Below are 25,145 nucleotides of genomic sequence, written 5' to 3' on the forward strand. Positions count from 1 at the left end.
CATAGAGCCCCGCAGGGGCTGGAGAGAGAGCATCTCTCAACCCCCCAGCTGATGGCCGCCATGGAGGACCCAGCAATTTCGACGTTGCGGGACGCGGATCGTCTACACGGTCCCTACTTCGACGTTGAACGTCGAAGTAGGGCGCTATTCCGATCCCCTCATGAGGTTAGCGACTTCGACGTCTCGCCGCCTAACGTCGAAGTTAACTTCGAAATAGCGCCCGACGCGTGTAGCCGCGACGGGCGCTATTTCGAAGTTGGTGCCGCTACTTCGAAGTAGCCTGCATGTGTAGACACAGCTACTATCTGCTGTGTAGTCCCAGACATCTAATAATAAAGCTGCAGCCTGATTAAACCCACGCCAAATGTCTTCTGTCCTTTCAGAACAGCCACACAATTTCCTAGTTACCTTTATGAATTTCAACATAGATCTATAAAAGGCATCATGAAATTCAAAGGTCAAAAAACTGGCACATTGAGGAAATAAGCTATATACTTGCATTGACATGGTAAATATCTTTACAATTCCCTAATAATTTAATTGATATATTACAGATGTGCAAGTCATTGAAGTTCAGATCCATTTTGAAATTAAATCAAGGATCCCAACTCTTTTCTATATACAAACAATAAATTGTGTTCTGTCTAAACTTATAGCACTTGCTCTTTGAGTACAAAATAAAATTTCTGAGTCTTTACAAATAAATCTAATAATAGTTAATAAATCAAACATTTTAAAAGGGTCATTTAGCAATTTTTGCATCTGTCAGTTTCTTCTTTCTCATGAATGACATGGAGTCTTCAAAATCTCCAGATAATTAACATTTTTTCTAATTTTAATCTATCATCTTAATTAAAAGAAATATCTTTAACTATCATTAAATGTATTAATGTGTATTGTTAATTATGATTTTACAGGCTACAGACATCAAGTCATCTTACATAACTCTTCAGTGGTACCATTAACAGAGGTAACACAGCCAGTCACCATCCTTCATCTTTTGCAACTTTGCTTGCACCAGTTCTAAAGGATTGTTATGAGATGGGGCTGGTCACATGTCAAGACTTCTTATTGGTAGCTTATTTGAACCATTTATCACTGCTCTTTGAGATTCTGTGGCTGTATATTAACTTGGATATCAATTCTTGAAAGGCTCCCTATGGCACACTGAGGTTGATGTATCAGGAAAATTGAAGCAGTAGCATAAAGGGAGCGATTAAAGCTCATGAGCACTGGGGTGAGAACTATGATTCCCCTGCTCTTTTCCTATAGAGACTGCTGGTCTTCATGACACAGCCTTCTAAACTAGTAACTCAACTTGTCAACTGACAACATCTTTAAGGATTGTAACAGAACCAGACTGACCAGCACACATTGATTTTTTTGCTCTGCTCTAAGACATCAATGAACCTACTCTTACGTATAAGATATAAGGTTCATACTATATATCTTGAAATAATAAGGGCTACATCTACACATGAGGTTTTTCCTGGCAAAACTGGGCTTTTGTCAGGCAAACCCATGCAGCATCTACATACAAAATGCACTTTGTTGACAAAACCCGGTATATCCGCCAGCAGCATTATACTTCTGGCCCTTTAAGGTATAATGCCTCTCACGATAATGTTCTGTCAGGAAAATGGACGTGTAGACACTCCAGGGCACTTTTGTCAACAGATAGTGTTTCTGGTTCACTGGGCAGCCCTGTTTGCAGAGCTTCCAGTCAGCTGTTCTTTCAAAAGAGGGCCAGGCAGTCTGGCTGTTCTCTGTTGACAGAGCTGATGGCTCTTTCGATCTGCTTTTATGTGTAGACACAATCTGTCGACAGAAGTTTTGCTGGGAAATCCCTTCTGAGAGTGACTTCTGTTGACAGAGGCTTCTCATGTGGATGTAGCCTAGAAATATTATTCTCTGGGTTTATCAGCTATTGCTCACGTATTATAATTTTAAAGAAACAAGAATTCCAACATAAAATAGCAATATTAAGATGAAGCAAAGCAGCAGAGATGTAGCACTTTAAAGACTAACAAAATATTAAGATGAAGGTAAGGTTGTGAAGTACAGCTCAACAATAAAAGGGTAAATAAAAGAAGTCAGGAATGCTGTGATTATTATGGGATGGAATATTTAAAGTTTTCTTTGAAAAGCAGTTGTATTTAATCTGTCACCTCAAATGTCTTACTCAGGATCATGTGATTATTGGACGGCACCACCACAGGACAGAGTTATGTTTGTCTGGGTGACCTAATTATGTATTTTCACACTTTAACATGTTTGGATTTAAATTTAACTTTGTCTCCGAATTTTCTGGGTTTGTATTTAAGTGTTTAGGATAACTATAACATCTCTGTAATTTTTTTTATGATTATTTTACTGATACGTACCCCCAGTCTTAACTTCATTTTAACAGAGGTTTTTTTTTCTTGGAATATAGCGTAAAGCTTTCCTGTACAATAAATATGAGAAGTTTTTTTGTTTTTTGTATTTGTTTCTTTTTTGGAGTTCTAACTCCAAACTGCTTAACAAGAATGTTGTTTCTCTGACAGATAAAATAAATTATTTCTGATGAGAAGTATGATGCTCAAGATAGATGTAAAGGCAGGACATTCTATTGAGAATGGCTTGGCTATTCTACGTCTAATTCCTGTGCTGCGACTTGAGAGATAATTAACTTTGCAGTTGGTAAAGTATTCTGATGGGCTGGGTCTACATGGACCTGTTATACCCACAGTTACATGGAATGAGCAGTCTCACAATTACAAATGACTGCTCATTAGCATAACCATGCAGCTAATTAGCATATACACAAGATCTCCCTGCTGTCAGAGGCTGCTGCCAGCACTAAACAGGCCATGTAGTCGTGCCTTTGCTGGCAAAAACTCCCTCTGTTGCCAGCCACTTATGCAAATTAGATCCAAAACAGAGTCTTCATTAACTGTGTAGTAATATTTTAGGACAGAAAAAATTTGGTTGATTCTATACCAGAAATGGAAGTACAAACTATCATACAAGAAAAATGTTAGAAACTGAAACTCGAATGAGCCCACAAAAATCATCTCTTTGAAAAGAGAACAGTTTACAGATAGGTGTATTTAAGTTAACTAATTTCAACATTAAACCAAGGTAGGTATGTAATGTAGAAAGGATTCTGGGGGAAGCTCATAGCATGAAAATGAAGAGACTTGGATGGCACAGCCAACTATAGAGCCTACTGCTATAGCACATTAGCCACATTATTCTGAAAAATGTAAATAATTTTGTGAGCCTCTATGAATATATCAACTCATCTTTTTTATGCTTCAACATTGATTTAATCAACAGAAATCATCCCATTTCACAGAAATTCAATCAATGGGACACTTGACATGATAATCTCTGGCCCAAGAGGCGTATTTAAGCTATTCCATGCCTAGGTGGAAGTCTCCATCCAGCAGATGAATCATATACTGGAAATTGGCTTAAGATTTCAGAAAGATTTTCTGAACATCTTTTTTATTCTCTGTAAACTTTTGTCTGTTGATTAAATTTTTTCCTGAATGCAATGATTTTTTGAGTTTTTATCATTCAAGCCAACAAGCCACACTCAACTGACCAAATAACCACACAAGCAGTCTGTCTTCCTAACCACCTGAATGCACATTATGTGCAATCTTTCCACTCAAGATTGCTAGAAATGACGAATGGAAAGTAGGCAGGATTGGGTTCTTTCATTCCTCTGCCCTCTCACCAATGGACCCTGCCAAAAATTTTGGTCTGACCATACCAATAGCTGAACAGTGGCAGACAAGGTTTGCGTAAAATACTGTATAACTGATATTAACAGCTATGACACCTGTTGCCATGCAATCTTCCACAATGTGAATGACTTATCCTGAGAGAAGACAAAATGCCTAGTAACTCTCTCTTTTAAATGCTGAAGGGTTACAGTTCTGTCACAGACACCAGCTGCAATATTAGAAATTTGGCAGACTGAGATTACAAATGCTAAGCAAACACATATCTGAAGCACTGAGGCCAAATTTCAATGTTCATGACACTTGTGATTGAGTAAACTTATGCTGATTTGAACATGGTCCATCTGATTTTTCTGATGTGGTTTACTACATTTGCAGTTTGTGTCTTCTAAACCTTTTCAAGTTCTGTGAATTAACAGTATGGCTCAAAGCACAGGAAATATCCTGTAATAATACAGCATAGTCAGTAATGTATAGGCTAAAGTCATGCTAAAAGTATTTGTCTGAGTCCCATACTAAACTTGATAATTACTAAGTAGCATGTAAGAACACAGACACAAAGAAGTTGGTTAAAAAGCATAATTAAAGCTCTAGAAGAGAAACTGCCTGAGGACATTTAAGGCCAGGTCCCACTAAAAGCAGACAAGCGGTATAAGACAGTAGGTCTCTTTTTCAATATTTTAAATGACAGGAAAGAACTCATTAAAAGGATAATTCCCCATAATAATTATTTAAAACAGACATGAATTGGAAGCTACAGTAGTAAACCAAGACCTTTAATGCTGCAACAACATGGCTAACAGCATTAACTGTCTTCCCATGTCTTGTAAAATCTGTATGATACCCTTTGGTTTTAATTTTTGCTGTTTCATTTTTGGGTTTAGCTCTCCCACTTGCACCAGGTAAAGTATACAACTCAAATGGGAAGTACTGGATTTTTAATCTAGTCACCAAAGCTATGGCTACACTGTACCCATAAGTCGAAATAACTTGCACAATTTGCATAATGCTTATTGTGTAATTTCTTTCTCTTTAACGTACTGTGAACTTGGTGCCATCCACATAGCACCAAAGTTCAAAATAAATGGCTATTTTGAACTGGTACAGCAAGGGGTTATGGAACTGGAATACCATGCTTGAAATAGCACTGCTATTTTGAGTGCAGTGGTTAGCCATGTAGTTGCTATTTCGGGATATGTTTGTATCCCGAAATAGTAACTATACAGTAGCTGTAGCTCAAGAAACAACTGAGAAAGGAAATACCAAATGGCTTATCAGAATGGAGCTGAGTGGCAGAGAGAGGGCAAGAGACACATTGCAACACTATGCTTGGTGGTTGGTTGTTTTTTGTTGAAGTGGTCTCTCTAAAACTACTTCTTGTTTGCAAAGGCAATAATTTGGTCAAATATTACAAGAACATTTTAAAACTTACTACAGAATTGGGGGAGATAGGTTTGAGTCTAACTCATTTATAATGTTCTTTGAATTACTAGAATTGTGTCTGTTTATGAAATCAAGTACACACTAGCTACAATACAGCCTGCCTTCATTAAGTTTCACTGTAGCTGAAAACTTAAAAATAGATCTGAATGAATCTTCCCAGGTATACTTCATAAATGCCTCCTGGATAAAAATATATTTTAATGGAGATTCATAATTTTTAATATAATGCAAATGTTTTCCATTTTTAGGAAAAAATTATAATACTTGGTACTTGTAACATCCTTTCCTAATCCTTCCAGCCAAATCAAAAGCTGCATCTCACAATTTCAGTTGACTGCCTCAACTGTAGCCTTGAGCTACCTTGCATTTTAAATATCAGTTAATTTTGGAATACTTGCTTGAACAAAGTTACATGTGGCTTCCATTGTTGTACAGAAGTTATAGCACAAGTTTAAACTGAGAGGATCACCAATGGAAAAAAGGTATCAGTAGCTATTGCTATGGCTCATCAAGAATTTAGAGCCCTCAGTAAGGCTAATGCTGAGAAATAGGCAGCTATCTGTTTTAGAGTAGGACTGGCTTGAAATAAGTGTTGGCTTGTATACCAGGTCCATAATTCCTACAAGGCCCAGCCATCACAATTTATATGCCAGGCAGGAGAAAAAAAGATAAAAAAAAAGCTTATTTTTTCATCTCAGTGGAACATTTGGTACAAAGGCGAAGTTATTTTTCCTGAACCTGAGTGCAACCAAAGATGGAAAGAGGCACAACACTTAATTGGGCTATATGGAGCTATTAAGCCTTCCAAAACATCCAAAGGTGCTGTGAAAAACTGTAAGGAGACCTAGCCCTTGCTACCTCTCTTGAGTGTGCATCGCTTATATTCTCTCAACACAGCCATGTTTTGAAATACCTCTTCTGGAGTAACTAGCTTTACTGGGAACATAGGGTACCCTGTACCACCCCCACCCCCCCCCCACACAGGGTACCCTCTACCACCCCTCACCCCCACATACAACACAACTACTTTCCTTGGAAGCTGGTTGCAGACTGCATGGAGAATTCACTCTGTACAGCAGCTAAACACCAAAAATACTCCCACAAGAGTAATATGTTAGAGCCAAACTGTTTGTGTATTTTAAAAAATGGAAACATTTTACAGAGTGCAGAATAGTCTAAAAGCAGTTGTGATTGAAGGGCAGAGGTAATATTTTTAAAATAAAATTATAAAGATTTTAGGCTAATCAAGATGTGTAGACCCATAAAGTGCCATTTCACAAATGCCCCCCCCAAAAAACCAGAAGATCTACCCTGAGCAGGTCAATCTTCCATCGTAGTATAGACCTAGACTAGAAAATACTTCATATACAAATTTTCACATTCAGTTTTTGTCTTCAAGCACAGTGAACAGATTCACCTGCAACTTGGGAGGCTGGTAGAAAATATGGGCTTTATCCTTCACCTTCAACTTTGTATCCTGGCATTACAATGTCTCACATATATATATATGATATAGTGATATCATATATATATCACTATTACCTAGAACAGCGTTTCTCAAACTTTGTTCAGTGGAAAACTGCTGTTCTGTGAACAACTCACAGATGTGCCACAGCAGCATAGCAACTAGCGGCAATGTATGGTACATGTATATATTTTCTGTTATTAAAATCAGATAGAATGTTACTTTTCATTGCTATGACACCTGATTAAATTTCTTCATTTTATTTTTGCTGTATATGTTGCTATTTGTTTTTGTTTTGGTTGCACAACAATTTTTGAAGAAAATTTTCATAGGTGTTCTGCATAAAAAATATTATCGTTTGGTATTACACGTTCTCAAAAAGTTTAAGAAACACTGACTTTGAATACCAGTTCATTTAGAGACTGATCCTGTCCCAACATAATGAAGTCAGCAGCAAAACACCCACTGACTTTGCTGAGAGTCAGATTGGACAATATAACTCCCAGGGAAGTTGGTTGTTTGGTTAAATCCACGCACACTACTCTATCCTGCAAATTCACCCCCAGGTATTGCTTAACTTCCTGTATTTTGTTAGTTTGTATCAGAATCAACACTATTTTAACTTTTTGTGAGAAAATATTTGAAAGTCTGTTTCTTTCACGAAATATACTTTAAGGTGAGGAAGAGTTGGCCATCATTCATAAAAAGTTCAACCACTTTAAAATAAGAATTACATCACTTTCTAACTAAACAAAAGATTGTAGCAAATTTATGCATTTCCTTATAAGCCTCTGATGAAAAATTATGGAGAATAGGGTCCAGCTGTCTGCCAAGTCCTCTTCTAATAAAGTTCTGGAATCATGACAATAATAATAATAGTAGTCATAATATTTTTTGTTTCTATAACATCTTCCACCTAAGGAACTTAAAGAACTTCATACTCATTAGTTTAATGACAGTACACAAAAGTGGATGTAAGAAAGCAAAACTAGAAATTTTGTGCCTCATTCCCTAAAAATTAGAGGAATTAAATCCAATAAAGCAGCATTAATGCACAATTCAAGATGCAAAACGCAGAAACCAGTAGTCTAATACATATAAAATATACAGGATATATGCAGTATAGATGAATGATTGTTGCAAGAAAAACCCTAATTTATTAAATTTCCTGACTTGAGTTCTGAATTTCACCCCCCTAATATCACATGAACACTATTTTTTAGGTACTTAAGCAGCCTAATGCAAAAGTCCTCTTTCATTTCCATTTTTCTCTGGTACTGCTGTAAGCATTTTGTGTACATATACCAGCTCTAGCTGATAGTAAGAAATGCTTCCATGGATTGATTGAAAGAGATAACATTGCTAGTGGTTAATGTTGCAATATTATAAGTTCCTTGATTGGTTTCTACATGATTTGTTCCATTAACAATATGTTAACGTGCTGAAATATGAAGCAATGAACTAAGAGGTTTAAGAACATAGCTAAACATCAGTTTTGCCTCCGGCCCGAGTATCCCATACACCTGCAGTCTCAAAAATTTTGGAAAGGTTTCTTATTTGGAAAAGAAGAATAAAATGTTCTCAAGAAGTTGGAAGACCTCGTAATACAAACAAGTCCACGCTTACGTTTGTCTGTCCATCCCAAAAGCGTGAAGAAGCAACTTACATTATTATTACCACCATCATCAATATTTTAAATTGGGTAAATAGTTGCACACAGAAGTTAAGTAACCTACCTGCAGTTATGAAAACTGCACAGTACAGAGAGACCTGTTATAAGCAAATGCATTATCTGCTACACAGACATTCATTGGACTTTTAAATGGATTTTGTGTGCATATGACACATTATATTACAAGTTCAGGCTTAAAACTGTTTCTTGATCATCAATATGAATCTCAATTAATGCAAGTCCATAGATCCATGGAGCTTGTAATATTCTTATCTGTTCATTCAGTTTGTTTCAATTATCTAGGGTGTTGCTTGTGCTTCTTGAGCACTGAGACATGATGAGCTGTTGCTTCACACGTCCGAAGGAGAATGTCTTTGTGGGTTGAGAGTGCAGCCAGCCTCCATTCCATTCCCTGTCTAACACACGGAAACACTACATTTTTATACAAGTCAGCAACACCTGCTGCTGATCTTGAAAGCATTGTCTGCACTACCATTGGAGTTCTTTGACTCATCTAAGGTGCAGACCACAACGTGGTTGTAAGAGCAATGGCTATATCTCCTCTAGAGTGTTTTGTCAACAAAAGCGGCATTTTGCCGACAAAACCAGGGGACTGTCCAGATTCCCAAGGCCTTCTGTCAATAGTAAATCGAAAGAATGCAGCACTTTTGTTGACAGTCTTATCCTACGCCCCACAAGGCATAATGTCTCTGTTGACAGATCAAGCCGGTCTGGATGAGCCAGGAGGCCCTCTGTTGACAGACAGGGCTTCCAAGACACCAGACAGCCCTGTCTGCTGTGCTTCCAGTTCGATGTTCTGTCAAGAGAGTGGCTGGACAGTCCAGCCACACTCTGTCAACAAAGCAGATCACTCTTGTGATCTGCTTGGTAATATGGCTGAGATCTGTCAAAAGAATTTTTGTCGGATGATATTTTCTGACAAAAACTTCTGTCAACAGATGGTTCTAATCTAGACATAGCCAATAATTGGGCCCTATATGTTTACAAAAATAGCAAAGATGTGAAATTTGCAATGAAGTCCTGCAACCATAAAATTCTATAATTCATTTTATTTACGTTTAGTTTAGAATGCACTTATGATTTGCTTTGCTGACAGACACTTTCATACCAAATTTGTAAATATGTCAATTAAAAATATAGAAGAGACAGAGATATTTGAAAAGACAATACATCTCTCTTTTAATGTGGCGTCATTATTTATTGTTTGACATTGACGGTTGGTTATAACGCAAAAATGACTGTGGAAAAATAGATTTTGAAAGTTTGGAGTTTATTGGCTATCAACAATTTCCAAAGCAAATGTATTCAATTTATAAACAACAGGAAGTTTTTCTATCCACAAAATCAAATTGTAACCTGAAATTCTAATTGGGTTCTTTCTGACAGCAATATATCTCAGAAAGTACAGGGGAACCCACTTTTGCCAGGACACTTAATGTACTTATTTATTTACTGGGGCTGTGCTTGAATTTTAATTGGTTTTAATCTTTTTATCATAGCCAAGATGAGGATGAGGATGATCATTATCAACCCACAATCCAAAAGAAATCATTTTAAATTAAATGCTATTAGAATAGACTTTAAAGAGATCTTTCCCACTTAAGGTCTACCTATTTTACATATATAATTAGTCTGACAGCGTATGCAAAAGATTTGCAGGCACAATTATCTTTTTTCCCTTTTTTTAATTGAATATTTTCAAAATAGTATGAAATTTTTTAAAAGCATTTTGTGTGTGCAACTATATATCTAAAAAAAAAAAACCCGACCTTAATTCACAGTTATTTAGAAACTTACTTTTGTAAAGTATTGCAAACAGACAGATACTTGCACTGACGATGACTATGGATGAAACAGCAAAAAAAGAATAAGTGCAGCTGGCTAACCTGTCATATATGGGAAGTAAGTTATTTTCTCTCTCTTTTTTATTTTTAAAGATTTGACTTTGTTATAATACAATTCACATTGAAAAATAAAAAGCCATTAAATATCATTTAGGTTATGACACCAACAAAAGGAAGGAAATTCATTGTTAAGGTAGAAGCATATAAGATGGCATCTTAGGCATAATGAGGCCAATTATGAAAACGATTCAGGTGCTGCTCTGTTATGCTAGCTATTGAAAAACATATGGTACTTTTCTCTGTCACATGGGAATTTCTGTGCTTTCATCAGTTTGTGGTACACCCTTAATGTTCTCTTGAAACTATCTTGCGGAAGTGTTGTGGTGAGCCAATCTGCTTCCATCTGAAGTACAAAATACACCATGATGCTTTAGGATTCTACCAGAGCAATTAGAACAGTTTATCACAGTGTAAGTCTGTGGTAAATCCAGACACATTTGCATTTAGGCAATTCAATCTCAGTGTAAATCTGTGATGCATTACAGCACTGTGATAGAATCTGCTTTTGGCATTAATCCAATCATAATAAAACTCTATGAGAAACCTCACTACATTGGGTTATTCCACTGAGTTTAATAGAGTTGACCTCTTGAACTATTAAAACATAATAATAAAACTCCATTACATACTGTCCCATATCTCTTTAAATATGAAGCAGATTTTGGATACTTATATGACTATACACTATGGGAGTTACCAGATCCTGCTATATAGTGTTTTCAGCAGCAGCAGCAGGTGAATTTACATACGTTTACGTTCCAACCATTCAAGCAACTAGACATTTTAAGTTAATGTGAGGAGACCAAAAACAGTTTGAGGTCTCCCTGCCAAAGTTCTATGATCCTTCCCTCAAACCCTACGTTTATATCTTAGTCTGGATAGGAACATACTGGGGGCACTCCTGGGCCCTCTCTCCTGCTGACAGAGATATTAGGAGGGAACATTCAGCTATTTCTCTTTATCAGGGAATCTGGGAACCTCATCCCCACCAACAGGACTGTACCCTGTTCTCCCAAAAAACTTTAAAATTTCAGGATGATATTCTAGGGCTCCTCATACCTATCATTGGGATACCTTGGGGAAAGCAAGGGGAATTACGATCCTCCCACCTATAGCCCTCTATGCTTCTCCTCTTTCCAGGGGCACATGTCTTTGTTGGAGGTCTGAAATATTCTCCCAGGCTAAATCTACACACGCCCCTCTCTTTGGGAAGGGGCATGTAAATGAAGTGGGTCAACACGCTAATGAGGAGCTGATATGAATATTCAACATTTCATTTGCAGAATGATGGCCAGTTGGAGTACCGAAAGTGCTACCTTTGAACTGCAAACTAGCCACGTAGATGGGGTTCCTTCGAAAGGAAAGCCCAATTTTGAAAGCATCCTTTTTCCCCCCCAAAAAATTGGGAAGGGTGCTGTTGAAATTGGGGTTTCCTTTCAAAGGAACCCCTTCTGCATGGCTAGTTTGAAATTGGAAAGCAGCACTTTTGATGCTCAGGGTGGCTGCCATTACATAAATGAGGCGCTGAATATTCATACCAGCAGTTTATTAGCATTTTTGATCCAGTTCATTTACATGCCCCTTCCAAAAGGGAGGGGCATGTGTAGACATAGCCCCATTGTGCAATGTTGTTTGCTTTGGGGCTTCACTCTCTTTGATGTCCCAGAAGTGTTTGGAACACAAGAGATTTAGATTTTCTCTTGAGTGCTATGCATTTTGGGATGCCACAAGAGCAGACAACAGCAGAGTCAATGAATATTTGTGAGACAGAAAGTGTTTCAAGCCATAGAAAATCGCAGTGAAAACAGAAAACTAAAGAAATGGGTCTGAGATATATAATGGTACTGCTTGGACTTTGGGCAAAATTTCAGGAGTGTTTTATTTAGGCAGAGCTGATTTGCCTGTATCTGATGCTTTCAAAATAGCAGCTGATTTAGACAGAATTTTCTTAAGTCAGTCATAAAAAGGCCAAATAAATATTTATCATTAAAAGATAAACCGCCATCCAAGAGAGAAGCAGCATACCCAATTTCAAACACCAAATTATTTCCTTGCTAAAGGTGCTAATCTTTGAAAACAGAGTTGTAAATGGGAGTGCTAACACAACCTAACCCTAACTATAACATTTTGGAATCATTACAAGTGAGCTATTTTATATTAAGCTGGGGATTGGTAATTTTTCTCAGGTACCCAAATTATACCACATGTCAACACCTAGAAGTAATAATGGAGGTCTAATGATTTTATTACATGACTATTGCAATAATAGATTATTTTGGAGCAATAAGTGTAAAATGTTTCTAATAGGAAGATAAAACGGAAGGCAGACTTAAAAAATGAGCAAAAAGTTAGCATTCATTAGATCAAAAATTCAGGAACAGCACAAGGATTCCCACTGGAAAGTATCAAAAAGAAGGAAAAAAAAATTATATTTACACTGTCACACAGTAGAGAAGATCAGTGTGGCATGAGTGTTGTCTGAGTATTCCGAAAGGAGGACAGGAGACAATTGATATGGTTTGTAATCAGGCCGCACCTTTATTTTATAGATTTCTGGGACAACCAGCAGATAAAATGTACCATGCAGGCAAATCCATGTTTATTCAAAACATTACCCAAGGTTCCAACAGCCCCTGCCACTTTAATTTCCATCCAGGTCCCCCAGCTAAACTATGGCCTTACTAGCCACTGGCCTCACAGCAGGGTTAAGTTAAGCTAGAAGAATGGGGGGCCTTGTAGCAGGGTTAAGATGGACTCTGAGACTGGTGGAGAGAGGGATGGCTCGATGCCATACCAAACAAAGGAGTTCCTAGACTCCCTCCCCTTTGTCCATAACCTTTATCCATAACCTCCTTTTAAGTCTTTTACCAGACCATTTATCTGCTCCCCAGATGCCTTCCCTATGGAGTACCTGCACTGGACATCTGCTCAATCTTACAAAGTACGTTGTGACATACAGCCTAACACCTTCTAACCCAAAAAGGTCCTCCCTGAAAGTCACTGTGGAAAAGAAAAAACAATCAAAAAAATCCCAAAAACAAAAACCCAAAACAAACAAAACAAACTAAAAAAAAACAACATAAATTCATTCCATCAAAGCCAATTTGGTAGTATGGAAAACTTCCCTTGCAACCTTCCTTAAAAAGAAGGAACTAGCACAATGCTCACAGTAGGTCCTAGCCAGACCCGCTATCTGTCTCCACTAGCGGATGGAGGCTCCATGGAACAAAGAGGCTTCTCCCACCCAGGGTTGCATCTTTACACCTTTTCAAACTTCACATTCCTTTGGGGGTGCATCAGTCGTGCAAAGCTGCCCACCATTCACCTCGTTGCAGCAGGATCTCACCTCATCCCCTCCCCCCAGCCACAAAGCAGAGCAAGCCCAAATAACTCCTGCCCCACTTGTATTGAACTGTGGTGCTGTCATTATGCTTGGGGGGGAGACCTCCTGTAGAAAACTGATATGACCAGAGTATTGTAGATCATAACAGCAACACAATGTGAAGACAAATCTGTTTCATGCATGAGAGTCAAGATATATTCTTTGCTATCCAAACTATGGCTGAATTCCTGTACAGGAAATGAACACAAAATAATACAAGGCAGAAGCTGAAAGCTCCCTGTGAGCAAAGATAGTCTAAGCACTGGAATACTTTATTTGTTCATTTCTAGCTTTATTTGCTATGACCTTGTAACAGGGTTGCACTTACGTTTCACTATACAAATGGCATATCTTATGTCAAGTTCATTTCAAAATAGGCCATTTTGGTATTTTGGCATTGTCTAGACAGTGCCGAATGTTGAAAGAATGTGCTATTTTAAAGCATCCCTTACTCCTCCTGCAACAAAATATTTTGAAGTCACGGGCACATTTCTTTTCTTTACATTATACACACATCTCCTAGAACTGGACGGGACCTTGGGAGGTCGTCTACTCCAGGCCCCTGCCCTCTTAGCAGGACCAAGCACCATGCATGACATCTATTTACCCCAATCCCTAAATGACCCCCTCAAGGACTGAATTCACAACCCTGGGTTTAGCAAGCCACTGCTCAAACTGAAGCAGAATAGCTATTTCAGGATACCTCTGTTTATGGAGGCTCTTCAGTGACTCACCCTTCTGTCAGAGTCACACATAGTCTGTGTATTAAATAAAACAATCCCCTTCCAGGGTACAAGTCCAACAGCCTCTCTTAGTGCCCTATTTAATGTCTCTCAGTTTGCTCTCATGCAAGAGTAGATCAGTGCCAACCAGGCCTTCCTTCTTGAAGACAGTGTCTTGACCCTCTCAGGGCCCTCCTAGTTCCAGCCCTTTGGATGAGTCCCTGTAGTCCAGTTACCCCCTCTGGGATTCTTCATTATGCAAACTGTTTCTCCCAGAGACTAACTGAGGGTTTTGCAGGGAGACCTATTCCCACCTCTATTCCCATCTCAGCCCAGGGACCCTGTAGACAGCAGCTGTCTACTATGCTGGTTCCAATTCTCTTCTGACTCCTTGAACCACTTCTCTATGGCCCTGTGCCGTCTTTGCTCTGATTTCAAGACTCCATCTTGTGTGCAGTGAGCACCCCACACTGAAGTGATCACAGCACTGCTATTCTGACAGCCACCCAGTCTTCACTCCTTGAGCTCTCAAGAGGAACTAATAATGCTCTGTTCTGCAGCTTCTTTTATATGGCCTTCCTCCTCACATCCCATGAGCATCAGCATCCTTGTGGGCCTGAGAAGGGGTGCCCCTTGGCTAGACAGAGGAGTATAGCATAAGCTTATTAGCATCTGTGCACCCAATGGGAGATCTTACAAGCCTACCCCCGCCTAATATGCCATCTTGTGCCTTGTAGGAAAAATGTTCCTTGCTTGGGACTAGAGCAGACTGGGGTCAGAGTGTTTCTATTTGGCACCATCAAGTCACTTTTCTAAGTTGGAAAGAAATATTCCTTTCACTGACAGATTGGAGTGGACGGGGAATTTTGGTTTTACTTTTTGTTTGGTTGGTTGGTTTGATTTGTGCAAGGAGGTGGCGATTTTCTCTCCACTCAGCAATGCAGGGACTGTAAAATATGTTAGGGTGTAAGATTAATATTGTCATAACTTTACAGATGTTCTTCAGGGTCTGGCTCCCTGATAAATCAGAACTGGAAGCAGATTAGGAGACAGCATCATGGTGGGGAATGAGGTCATAGCTTCTAGAGTCTGATGCAGCAAGATGACAAAATTGTTTCCCTATGCCCTTAACTCTTGCACATGGTGAGGGTGGTGACCTTCAATGAGAACTGATATCAATGCTGCCCCAGACTGATCACACAGATTACAGAAGGAAGGCTGACCTGCACTGGACAAGCTATAGTCAGAGGATTCCCGAATATTTTACTTAATAAAATTGAAGCCTATTTAAACAACATTCACTATATTTTTGTCTTTCTTCTTGAGATGTCCAGGACAATAAAATGAGGTAATTTTCACATCAATTCAATGTGTATTAAAGCTGTTTATCACTATCAGTAATGAAGTAGTATATAGTACTTGGTTAAGTTTCTAATCTAAAATATCCAAAATAATGCTTCTATAGCTATTTCCTTCTTCTTACTACTATCTGTTCCTGCATTTTGACTGAAGGAAATTATGGATGTTTTTCATACTTGCACAGAAATTGGTTTAAGAGATATACCGCAATACGTATGTAACACAGAGGCACTGAGACCACTGAGAAGAGAGAGTGAAGTCTGCTCTAAGGCCTTAGCTAAGAGTCAGTTGGCTTTTAGCTCATGCGATAGAGACTCAGGGTATTAGCTCCTACAGCAGGGTGGGCAATAAAATGGTGGCAGTGCTCCCCTTGCTCACAACCAGGATCTGTCAGCTTTACAGGTGTATGGCTATTTAGAGTGCATTTCTAAGATATCATGGACCTTGTCAAAAGAAAGGTGCTCTGCAGTTTCACTCTGCAGTTAGAAAAGATAAAGGAGAAGGAACGAAGGGAATTATCTGAAGTGGTCACAGGAAATTATCTGCTATAATTTAAAATAACTAAAATAGAAAAGAAAGAAAATAAAAAAACTGATTGTTGTTTGAATTCATGCTGCTTGACTGCAGCATGGACAATCTTGGGATTAATAAGTAAAAAGAATGAAAAAAGTACAAATGTTGACGTATCTATTGGGTATATGGTAATGGCTGAAATGTCTCCTGAACAGCTGACTGACCTGAGACATATGTGCATCATGGCTGGAACCCAGGTACTTGGCAGCAATGTCTGTGATGAAGTCAGCATCACAAATGGATGATATGTTCATGCTCAGGGGCTGTTTCCTATTTCTATAGACCTGTGGGAAAAAGCTATAATGATTAGGTGCATGAGGTCAGAGCTAAAGGGAACTGAGCTAAGTAGTAATGGTTCTCCTTAATTTTCCATTGCTGAGTGAATGAAAACCTACAGTATGCAATGCATGATTCAGAATAAAGAATCATAACATTGGCTAACTACAGTATTAACATGGCGTGCTCACCTGTGAAATGACCCACTGATTGATTACTCTGAGAGGCTGAAGGGACTAGCATGGCTTTGTCTGGTGATGTTTTCCTGTTTCTCAGGTAACAATCACAAAACTATTAACAACACTACCAAACAAAGGAAAACACCAAGTACAACACTATCTACCAGTCACGATCTGAAAACATCCTTCTCATCTCTTTGCTCAGTACTACTAAAGGAGACAAGGTGTTTGATAACACAACTCATATGACGTACAACACAGATAGTCATTTAGGTTATCTGAGCATCCTCCCTTTACTTGCTTGCTATTGAGTCTTTAGTACACACAAGTGCCATGACTAAATCAGAAAGTAATCAATGTGCAATGCATGTTCTCATTGAATCAGTCAGAGATGTTCATATATACTGTATGCTGTGTACTACGGTGATTTTCTTCAATTATAAGTAGAAAATAGAATGACATTTACAGTTTTTCATGTAGCAAAACATTTCGAGAGCTTGTAAGAAAGCACTCATCTGCTACAACGTATTTATAACAACAAAGATAAAAGTGTTTTTATTAATTCTGGACTTTGTCTCAATCACAATTATGATTTCCAGATAACCTCTCAGAAAACATGGAACCTTCTGAACAAATAACTATGTACTCCAAATGTACACATAATTAAACGGGTTTCAAGCAATGCATCTTTTCTTCGATGTCATTTCACATGAGGAAGGTGACCGCTATTATCACAGAGGGAAAACAGAAAGTGTGTTGACTGCATATAACACGAGCCAAGCAAGCATGCATCTAAATACTAAATGGACATCAACTGGTAATAGTACAGCAACACTTACATTATTCCTACCCTCCTTGTACAGCTGCTGGCACAAGTTAGGGTTGGCTTTAAGACTTTTAATATGAGGTTAGAATAAAACAATCAAAATCCCACAAGCCACTGCCCACAATATAAGAGTAAAATGAATGTTTTCCCACCTGCTGTTTTAACTGATGCACTAATCTGTCTTTCTCTCGTTTAAGAGCCATTACTTCCTCTTGCGTCTTCTTTTTCTTTGAAGCAGACAATTCAAGCAAGGCAATGTTTGCATCTTTTTCACTGATTGCAGCAAGTAGTGCTTCCTGTCTGATAAAATAAAATTTAAAACATTATTGTTTCCCATTTAAACACATCAGAACACACTCAAGAACAATGGTTGTAAGTAATAGTTTTTTTAAAAATTATATACACTTTGAATTGTCATCCAATTGTAAGTTGTGGCAGATATCATAGAGTCACAGAATTCTAGGTCTGGAAGAGACCTGAGGAGGTCATCAAGTCCAGCCTCCTGCCCAAAGCAGGACCAACCCTAACTAAATCATCCCAGCCAGACTTTTTCAAGTTGGAAAATAAAAAAAAAAACTATATGATGGAGATCTCCACCACCTCTCTACATAATCCATATTCCAGTGCTTTACCACCCTCCTAGTGAAATAATTTTTCCTAATAGCCCCGCTAGATCTCCCACACTGTAAACTCACGAAAAAGCTATGTGCCAACAAATTAATATAATGGCTCTTGCTTGATGCAAATATTGCATGACATTTAGCTGAATATGTGTATGACATTTATAAAATGCAATTTTCAGCTTTACTTCTTTGAATGCCGTCATGCTAGGCATATACTTTTAAAAACTACTTTTCTTAATCCAAGTAATTTTGTCACTAATAATTCATAACAGCAATACCTAACAAGAGAGACTTTAATGCCATACATTCTTCCAGTGAGTTCTTTGTCTCTTCTGGAGGTTTCGCTACACAAACAACAAGTCTCACATTTATTCATCATTTTTCTATTATTTATAAGCACCAAGCAGGATCTGCTTTAAAGTTATCAGTGAATATCACAATACAAGAATAATTTCTGACAGAAAGTGCAAATGATAAAAAAATGGACCTCAGGGTTACTTCCTTTTTTTTTTTCCTTACTCCCCCTTCCTCTTGATTTATGCTTTTAAGCCATTTGCATTTGCCAACCACAGCATTAATTAAAATAATCCTGCAAAGGAGATGCAGGGAGTCATGTAGGGATGTAGAACACTCTTACTCCCCCTTACACTCCTAAGCATCCTTGAAGTCAGGGTACCACCTTCCCCTTAGTTTCTTAAATAATAAATAAATTATATTAGAGTTGTCCAATATGTGCAATGAGAAAAACAAAATGATATTCCAGTTCAGCAAAAAAAGCACATTTATATAAAAGCTTTTAGAATCAAATATGTAATGGCCTATGTTTGCCTCCAGAAATATGTAAGATCAATCATGACAAAAAAGAACATGGATAAATGACTCCTAAATTAACCCTAAGCTGGACCCATTAATAGCTGTAAGAATTTGACTCATGAACTTCACATAGTCAAGGTAAGCTAAGAGGCTGGAATTTTCGTAGCTTCCAAATTTACCAGCAAAAATGTCAAGAAAGTATACTGATTTTATTTAAAGTTTCTAAGGTATTATATAAATATTTAGAGGACAGTATTTCTGATGGAGACAAAGAAAACTCAAAGTTATGCAATATGGATTAATATTACATAAGCAACTGCATTTTATACATACTAAAATTCTCATTTATTATTCTGCTCATTCATTTCATTATAACCCATGTTTCTTTATTTTTAATTTGATATTTTATAAAGGGTACACAACGGATGCCATTATTTCCTTGTGATACAGTACAAAGTGAATAGTGCTACTCTATATACTATCAAAACAAAAAAACAGTCAAGTAGCACTTTAAAGACTAACAAAATAATTTATTAGGTGAGCTTTCATGGGACAGACCCACTTATTCAGACCATAGCCATACCAGGACACTGGGTAAACTTTGCCTTACTCTAAGTAAAATATGACAGAGTAGGAATTGAAAATTTGAATCCCATCAGGAGGCAGATATTTAAATTAAAACCCACTGGAACATGTATGACTGTATGTACATTTCATAACTACTAATTTAACCAGATTTAAGAAACGGTGGAAAATGTTACATACTGCTGTCTATTCCATAATCAGCCTGAGTTTGTTAGATTTCTATTCTGACCAGTCTGTACATTTTTATAACTGCATATCCCGACAGTGGTATAAACTGTACTTCCTATTAGAAGTTCTAGGTAGGGAAACTCAATATTAAATTTGTAATTGTAACAAAGAACCATTTGAAATAAAATGTGATTGCAGAATTCAGTCTTTTGAGATCAAGCAAGTTAATTCTTACTTTTAGTTTTAACACAATTCTATTTATAACTAGAATTTCATCTGAATCTACTGTAATAGCAACAAATAATAAAACAAGAGGCTTTGAGCCCATTCCCATTAATGTAGTAAACAGTACAATTTTATATTCTAGGTACCCTGAAAGCAAGACTAATACAGTAAAACTTTTCTTAAATAACTGTTCAAGATCGTGACAAAAATTGGTTGCTCAGTGGAAGCTAGTGAAAGAAGTGACTATTTCAGAAACATATTTTAGTGAACATAAACCAGTGGACATTATGAAAACTTATTTTTTAAGGAGATGGATACCCAAGAAAATCTACTGAAAATCATGGAAACAATCCAACAAATTTGCCAAGTCTGCATCTTGGGTCCTCCAACTTAGTGGCCAATATGAACATCTAGAGTAGTGTTTCATAATAAGTGGATTATATCTCCCCCTCCACCTCCCACCTTGCCCCCCCAGCAATCTAAGATGGTTTCAAGGCACTGACAATTTTTTTACAACCTAAAATCCTGCAAATTCTTAATTTCCAAATTTTCACATACCTTTAATCTCAATATCAATTATTTTGTCACACACTCAAAATATACACAAAATAGGATTAATACTGCTTTGTTATCATTGATAATTTTTATACTGAATGTAAAAGGATCATGAACATTTTTTTTACTTTGAATAAGAGGTCACCAACCTGAAAAGGCTGAAAAAGTCTAAACTTTGTTGATGTCTTTTCACTGGGAGTAAGAGACACAGATCACGCATGATTTGAATATTGATATTATAACAATCTAAGGGTACACAATCCAACTGTATCTGAACAAGAGTTTTGAATAACCAGAGTTTAGTTAATCAGATTGGACTAAATATTCTACCAAGGATAATTTTGATTAACCTCTTCTGACTACTTGAATGAACAAGTAAGATGTAGCTCAAAACAATATGCATTATCATTATGTATATTATCATAATCACAGATGTTAAAAACCCCAAGAGTCAGAGTCTGATAGACTTTATACAGTCATACATAGGGACACTAGGAGCCTTCCCCCTCTTTTAGTGTCCCATGCCTTGCCGTCCTAATATCACTGCAGTCCCCAAGTTACAGGACAACACAGCTTAATAAAACAGAACATTGTTTTACTAATTTAAGTAAAGTGGACTGAGTTTTTGTTTGTCTATGCCAAAAAGAGAGGAGACATTAATCCACCTATATCCCTCCAGGAGATGCATTGTTGGGACCTTATCAACTATGTGGACTATAATGATGGGAGATTGGCTCCATTCTGCACCAATCACAGGTTCTCCTTAAGTCCTTCCCCAAGCCATTCACCTGGCATTGTATGCCTTGTTTTATGGAACAACTGCACTGAACTTCCGCTATGTATGTAAACAGTGGCTTGCAACATATGGCCTGCCATCCATCATGTTCTGCATGAACAGCACTCACCTGAATTTGCTGTGAGGAAGGCAAAAAAAATCCAGTGAATCTGGCCAATATGGTAGAAAGGGAAAATTTCCTTCCTAGCTCAACTCAAAAAGATGGTTAACATAATGCCCATAACAGATATAGCCAATGACCTGGTATATTTACCATCAGATTCTGCTGATTCTGCTCCATGAAAAAGAGGGGATGATCTCAGAACAAGCTGACCTTTTATGACCCCTCATTTATGGGTGATAGTCATCCCCTTTTTTAGCTGGTTCACATCTCCTTCCCTCCCCACTACCATCAATAATTGCTTTCCTCCTTCCCCCCAAGCCATCAAGAGTCATTCTCTTCTCCCAGCCAGCCTAACAAATACCACCTCCAGCTAAAGATGCAGGGTAGTGATTATAGCACAAGTCAGATGGACAGACCTGGAGTCTCAAGTTTTCATATAGTTCTGATAGTTGCTGTGAAAAATTCACTATACTCCCTTGGCAAAGGGAACAATTCTGAGATTGAAAGGGCATTTCAGCTTCTATGCATATTAAACTTGGTCTCTCTGCGGAAAGCATCGATAAGGACGGTAACTCTTACTTCTGCTGGATTTTAAAGGTATGGAACAAAGAACTAGACTGCAACTTATATCATATTCACAGCCATTAGATGCTAATGACTTTCTCATTAACCAACACGGACTAAATTTGATTCATTGACCTAAAAAGACAGGTATCTCCATGAGTAAATCTCCCAAGCCAGAGATGTACCATACTTAATTTTGCACAACTAGGAATTAAGACCTATAACATATGCCCCCTGAAGATACAAATTGAAAATTAGGACTAGAAGTGCACTGAGTACAACATACAGTCTGATACTCTCTCCATTCACAAACTTAAAAGCATTAGTATAATTTATCTTAAATACATTCCAAGTCAGCAAAGGTGGTATCAAAATACAGTTCTGTAGAGATGTTATTCCTTATTGCAGCCAAAATGTCTCCTTGATGTTTAATAAACAATGGCAATAAAATGTATTTTAAAATAATTTATTAGAGAAATGCATTCAAAAACATTCTCCAGCATTAAAATTTACAGAGAACAATCCTTTATGCTAATAGCAGCTTGTATCCAACCCACAGACTAATCCAGTACATAAATATTGGAGTAATATTTCTAACATCAAGAAAAATCTAATCCAGCTTTACATGGCCACATCAGAAAAATCTCTTAATTAACAAAATAGTGTCTAAATCAATCAGCATTTTCTTCTAATTTTAATATTAATTCCTCATGATTACTTGAATCCCTTTTACCCTGTAAGGAAGTCCTTCCTGCAATCTTCCAAAAAAAAAAAAGCCAAAACGTAGAGAAATACTAGACAAAAATACTGCTGAAGATACAACTACAAATATCAGAATATGGTTGTGCATTGCAGTTATATAAGGGCTGTGAGGAGAAAGGGGAGTGCCTCAGCATGGGCTTAGGTTCTGAGCCTGCACAACTCTCCTTGACAGGTGATTGCAAAGCCCTATGCAATCTTGCAGCTGATCAGCTCAGACGCCAGCCAACTGGATGAAAAGACACTGAATACAACATGGTCTTCATTATTGCACTTGCCTGATGGATTCATTCAGCCAATCAGACAATGAGAACTTTAGGACTCTGGGGAGAGTCATTTGTTGTTTTGAGACAGTTTGTGGAGGTCTGCCTTCTTAAACTATAATACATATAGAAACCAAAAGTAAGTTGAAGGCCTAATTGTGCAAGCTGTACTCATGTTGAATAGCACTTACTCAAGCAAGTAGTCACTCTGAAGTCAGTGTCTTCAGACGCTACTTACTTGAATAAATACTACTTACTGTAAGAATTACAGAATCTCACCCCAAGATGAAGTAGCAGGTTTATATGTTTAAACCTGATTTCCTATCTGTGCACCTACAGTTCATTTTTTGTTGGGTATTCATGAGCTATTTGAACAATTTTGGACCCCATTCAACAGCAAGATTGGTCTTGAGGATATGCAAGTTTTTATGTAAATAATTGTCTGAGTAATTAGAGAAAGAAATGATTTATTCGGCTATAAAGGCCATTCCTCTCTGAACAGAACACAATATTCCACCCAGAGAAATTTAGCAGTTATAAAAATAGTAACATGGATTTTACACAAAAAGCACCGTACATGAAAAAGCTGTACAACATCCCCTTTTTTAAGTGATTAAAAATGTTACTAATAATGGATGAACTGAGTTGGATACCTTACAGAAAATCTAAACCTAAATGTAATTTTTGGGCACCTATATGCTGCAGTTTTATCCTGGATCAGAACAGGAAGTACCAGAACACTGTGAGCACAGGAATCTTGCATTACTTCCAACATGCATGGTCAACAGCAAAAATTCTGAAATGTCATGAGTCAGTCTTGTTCCCACTCCTACTTTACAGATACAAAAAATTTCACCCCCTGCCTTCTGAACGGGGTATGCTAATGAGCCACTTGGGCAGATGCTAATGAGGCTCTGCCATGAATATGTAGTGACTCATTAGCGTGACGACAGCTGCACACATTTTAAAAGTGCCGCTTTCAAAATGCATGCTGCTCATGTAGACAGGGGCCTTTTGAAATGACCCCCCAAATTTCAAAAACACTTCTTCCCAAAACCAAATGGGAAGAAGAGGCTTTTGAAGTCCGGGTCTTTTCGAAAGGTCCCTATGTACACAAGCAGCGTGTATTTTGAAAGTGGCACTTTCAAAGCACACACAGCTGCTATTATGCTAATGAGGCACTGCATGGAAGTGGGTCATTAGCATAGCCCTTTCAAAAGGCGGGGTTTAGTGTAGCATCGGCCTACATGTTTGAAGCTACACAGCTTCTGATATTCAACAAAATATACCAAAATTCAACAAAATATACCTCTAACTTCTATTCTCTACTCAGCTTGAATATGGGTGACTATTGATTAAAAGATAATGTATGAAGTTAATAATTCATCCTGGCAGTTATCCAACATGCACAGAAGAATAGCTTTGCCACCCCTCATTTCTGAAGTCTTTGCTTAAATAAAAATGTATGTGGCATTCGGCAATACATTCACTCCAGTCATATACTTCTGTACAGAGCCACAAACAACATCCCAAGGCCTAGGTGCTGAAACTAGGGGCATAGTGGATGGTGCAGTACCCCTTGGCTGAAAGTGGTTTCCATTATATACAGGGTTTCCAGTTGCATTTAAAAGTTCTTAGCAACCCCACTCCCCTCAAAATTGTTCCAGCACCCCTCTTCAGAGGATATGTATTTTAAGCTATAGAGAGTCATCATAAGCAGTACATCACTTATATATTATTTAAAAGTTTTAACATCAGAAATGAAGCAAATTTGTTAACTTTATTAATATTTGAAACACAGTTTGAACTCCTCTAATTCAGCACTCTCTAGTCTGCAAACATCAGTGGTCCAGGATGATATTATTTAGCTGGATGTCCACTTATCATGGGCATTGCCAAGTTTTCCACAGTCCCATAAATTGTATTAACAGTCACCAGTCCTGTTTCTCAGTGTTCTGTGCACTATTATTTAGCTCTAATTTACCTGTAAATGTATTCTAAGAATTAAGCCACGGAAGTGATGTTAATGCTGCTAGATAAAATTGACCTCCTCTCTCACTCAGCATTGGGCAGGTTCTGAGGGTGCCGAACTACAGAGGTCAACCTGTATCTGACACTAGTACATCATCTTACTT

General features: G+C 37.7%; 1 protein-coding gene across 1 annotated transcript in view; it reads right to left on the reverse strand.

Moving 5' to 3' along the window:
* The window catches only part of ERC2 (ELKS/RAB6-interacting/CAST family member 2), an 868,752-nt gene that overhangs the window by 230,362 nt on the left and 613,245 nt on the right, over positions 1 to 25,145 (reverse strand). Inside the window, exon 14 of the mRNA XM_075005383.1 lies at positions 17,709 to 17,856. Coding sequence (XP_074861484.1) covers positions 17,709 to 17,856 — 148 coding nt within the window. The remainder of the gene's footprint in view (positions 1 to 17,708; positions 17,857 to 25,145) is intronic.

Source organism: Carettochelys insculpta, chromosome 11, assembly GCF_033958435.1.
Source record: "Carettochelys insculpta isolate YL-2023 chromosome 11, ASM3395843v1, whole genome shotgun sequence".
Taxonomy (NCBI): Eukaryota; Metazoa; Chordata; order Testudines; family Carettochelyidae; genus Carettochelys; species Carettochelys insculpta.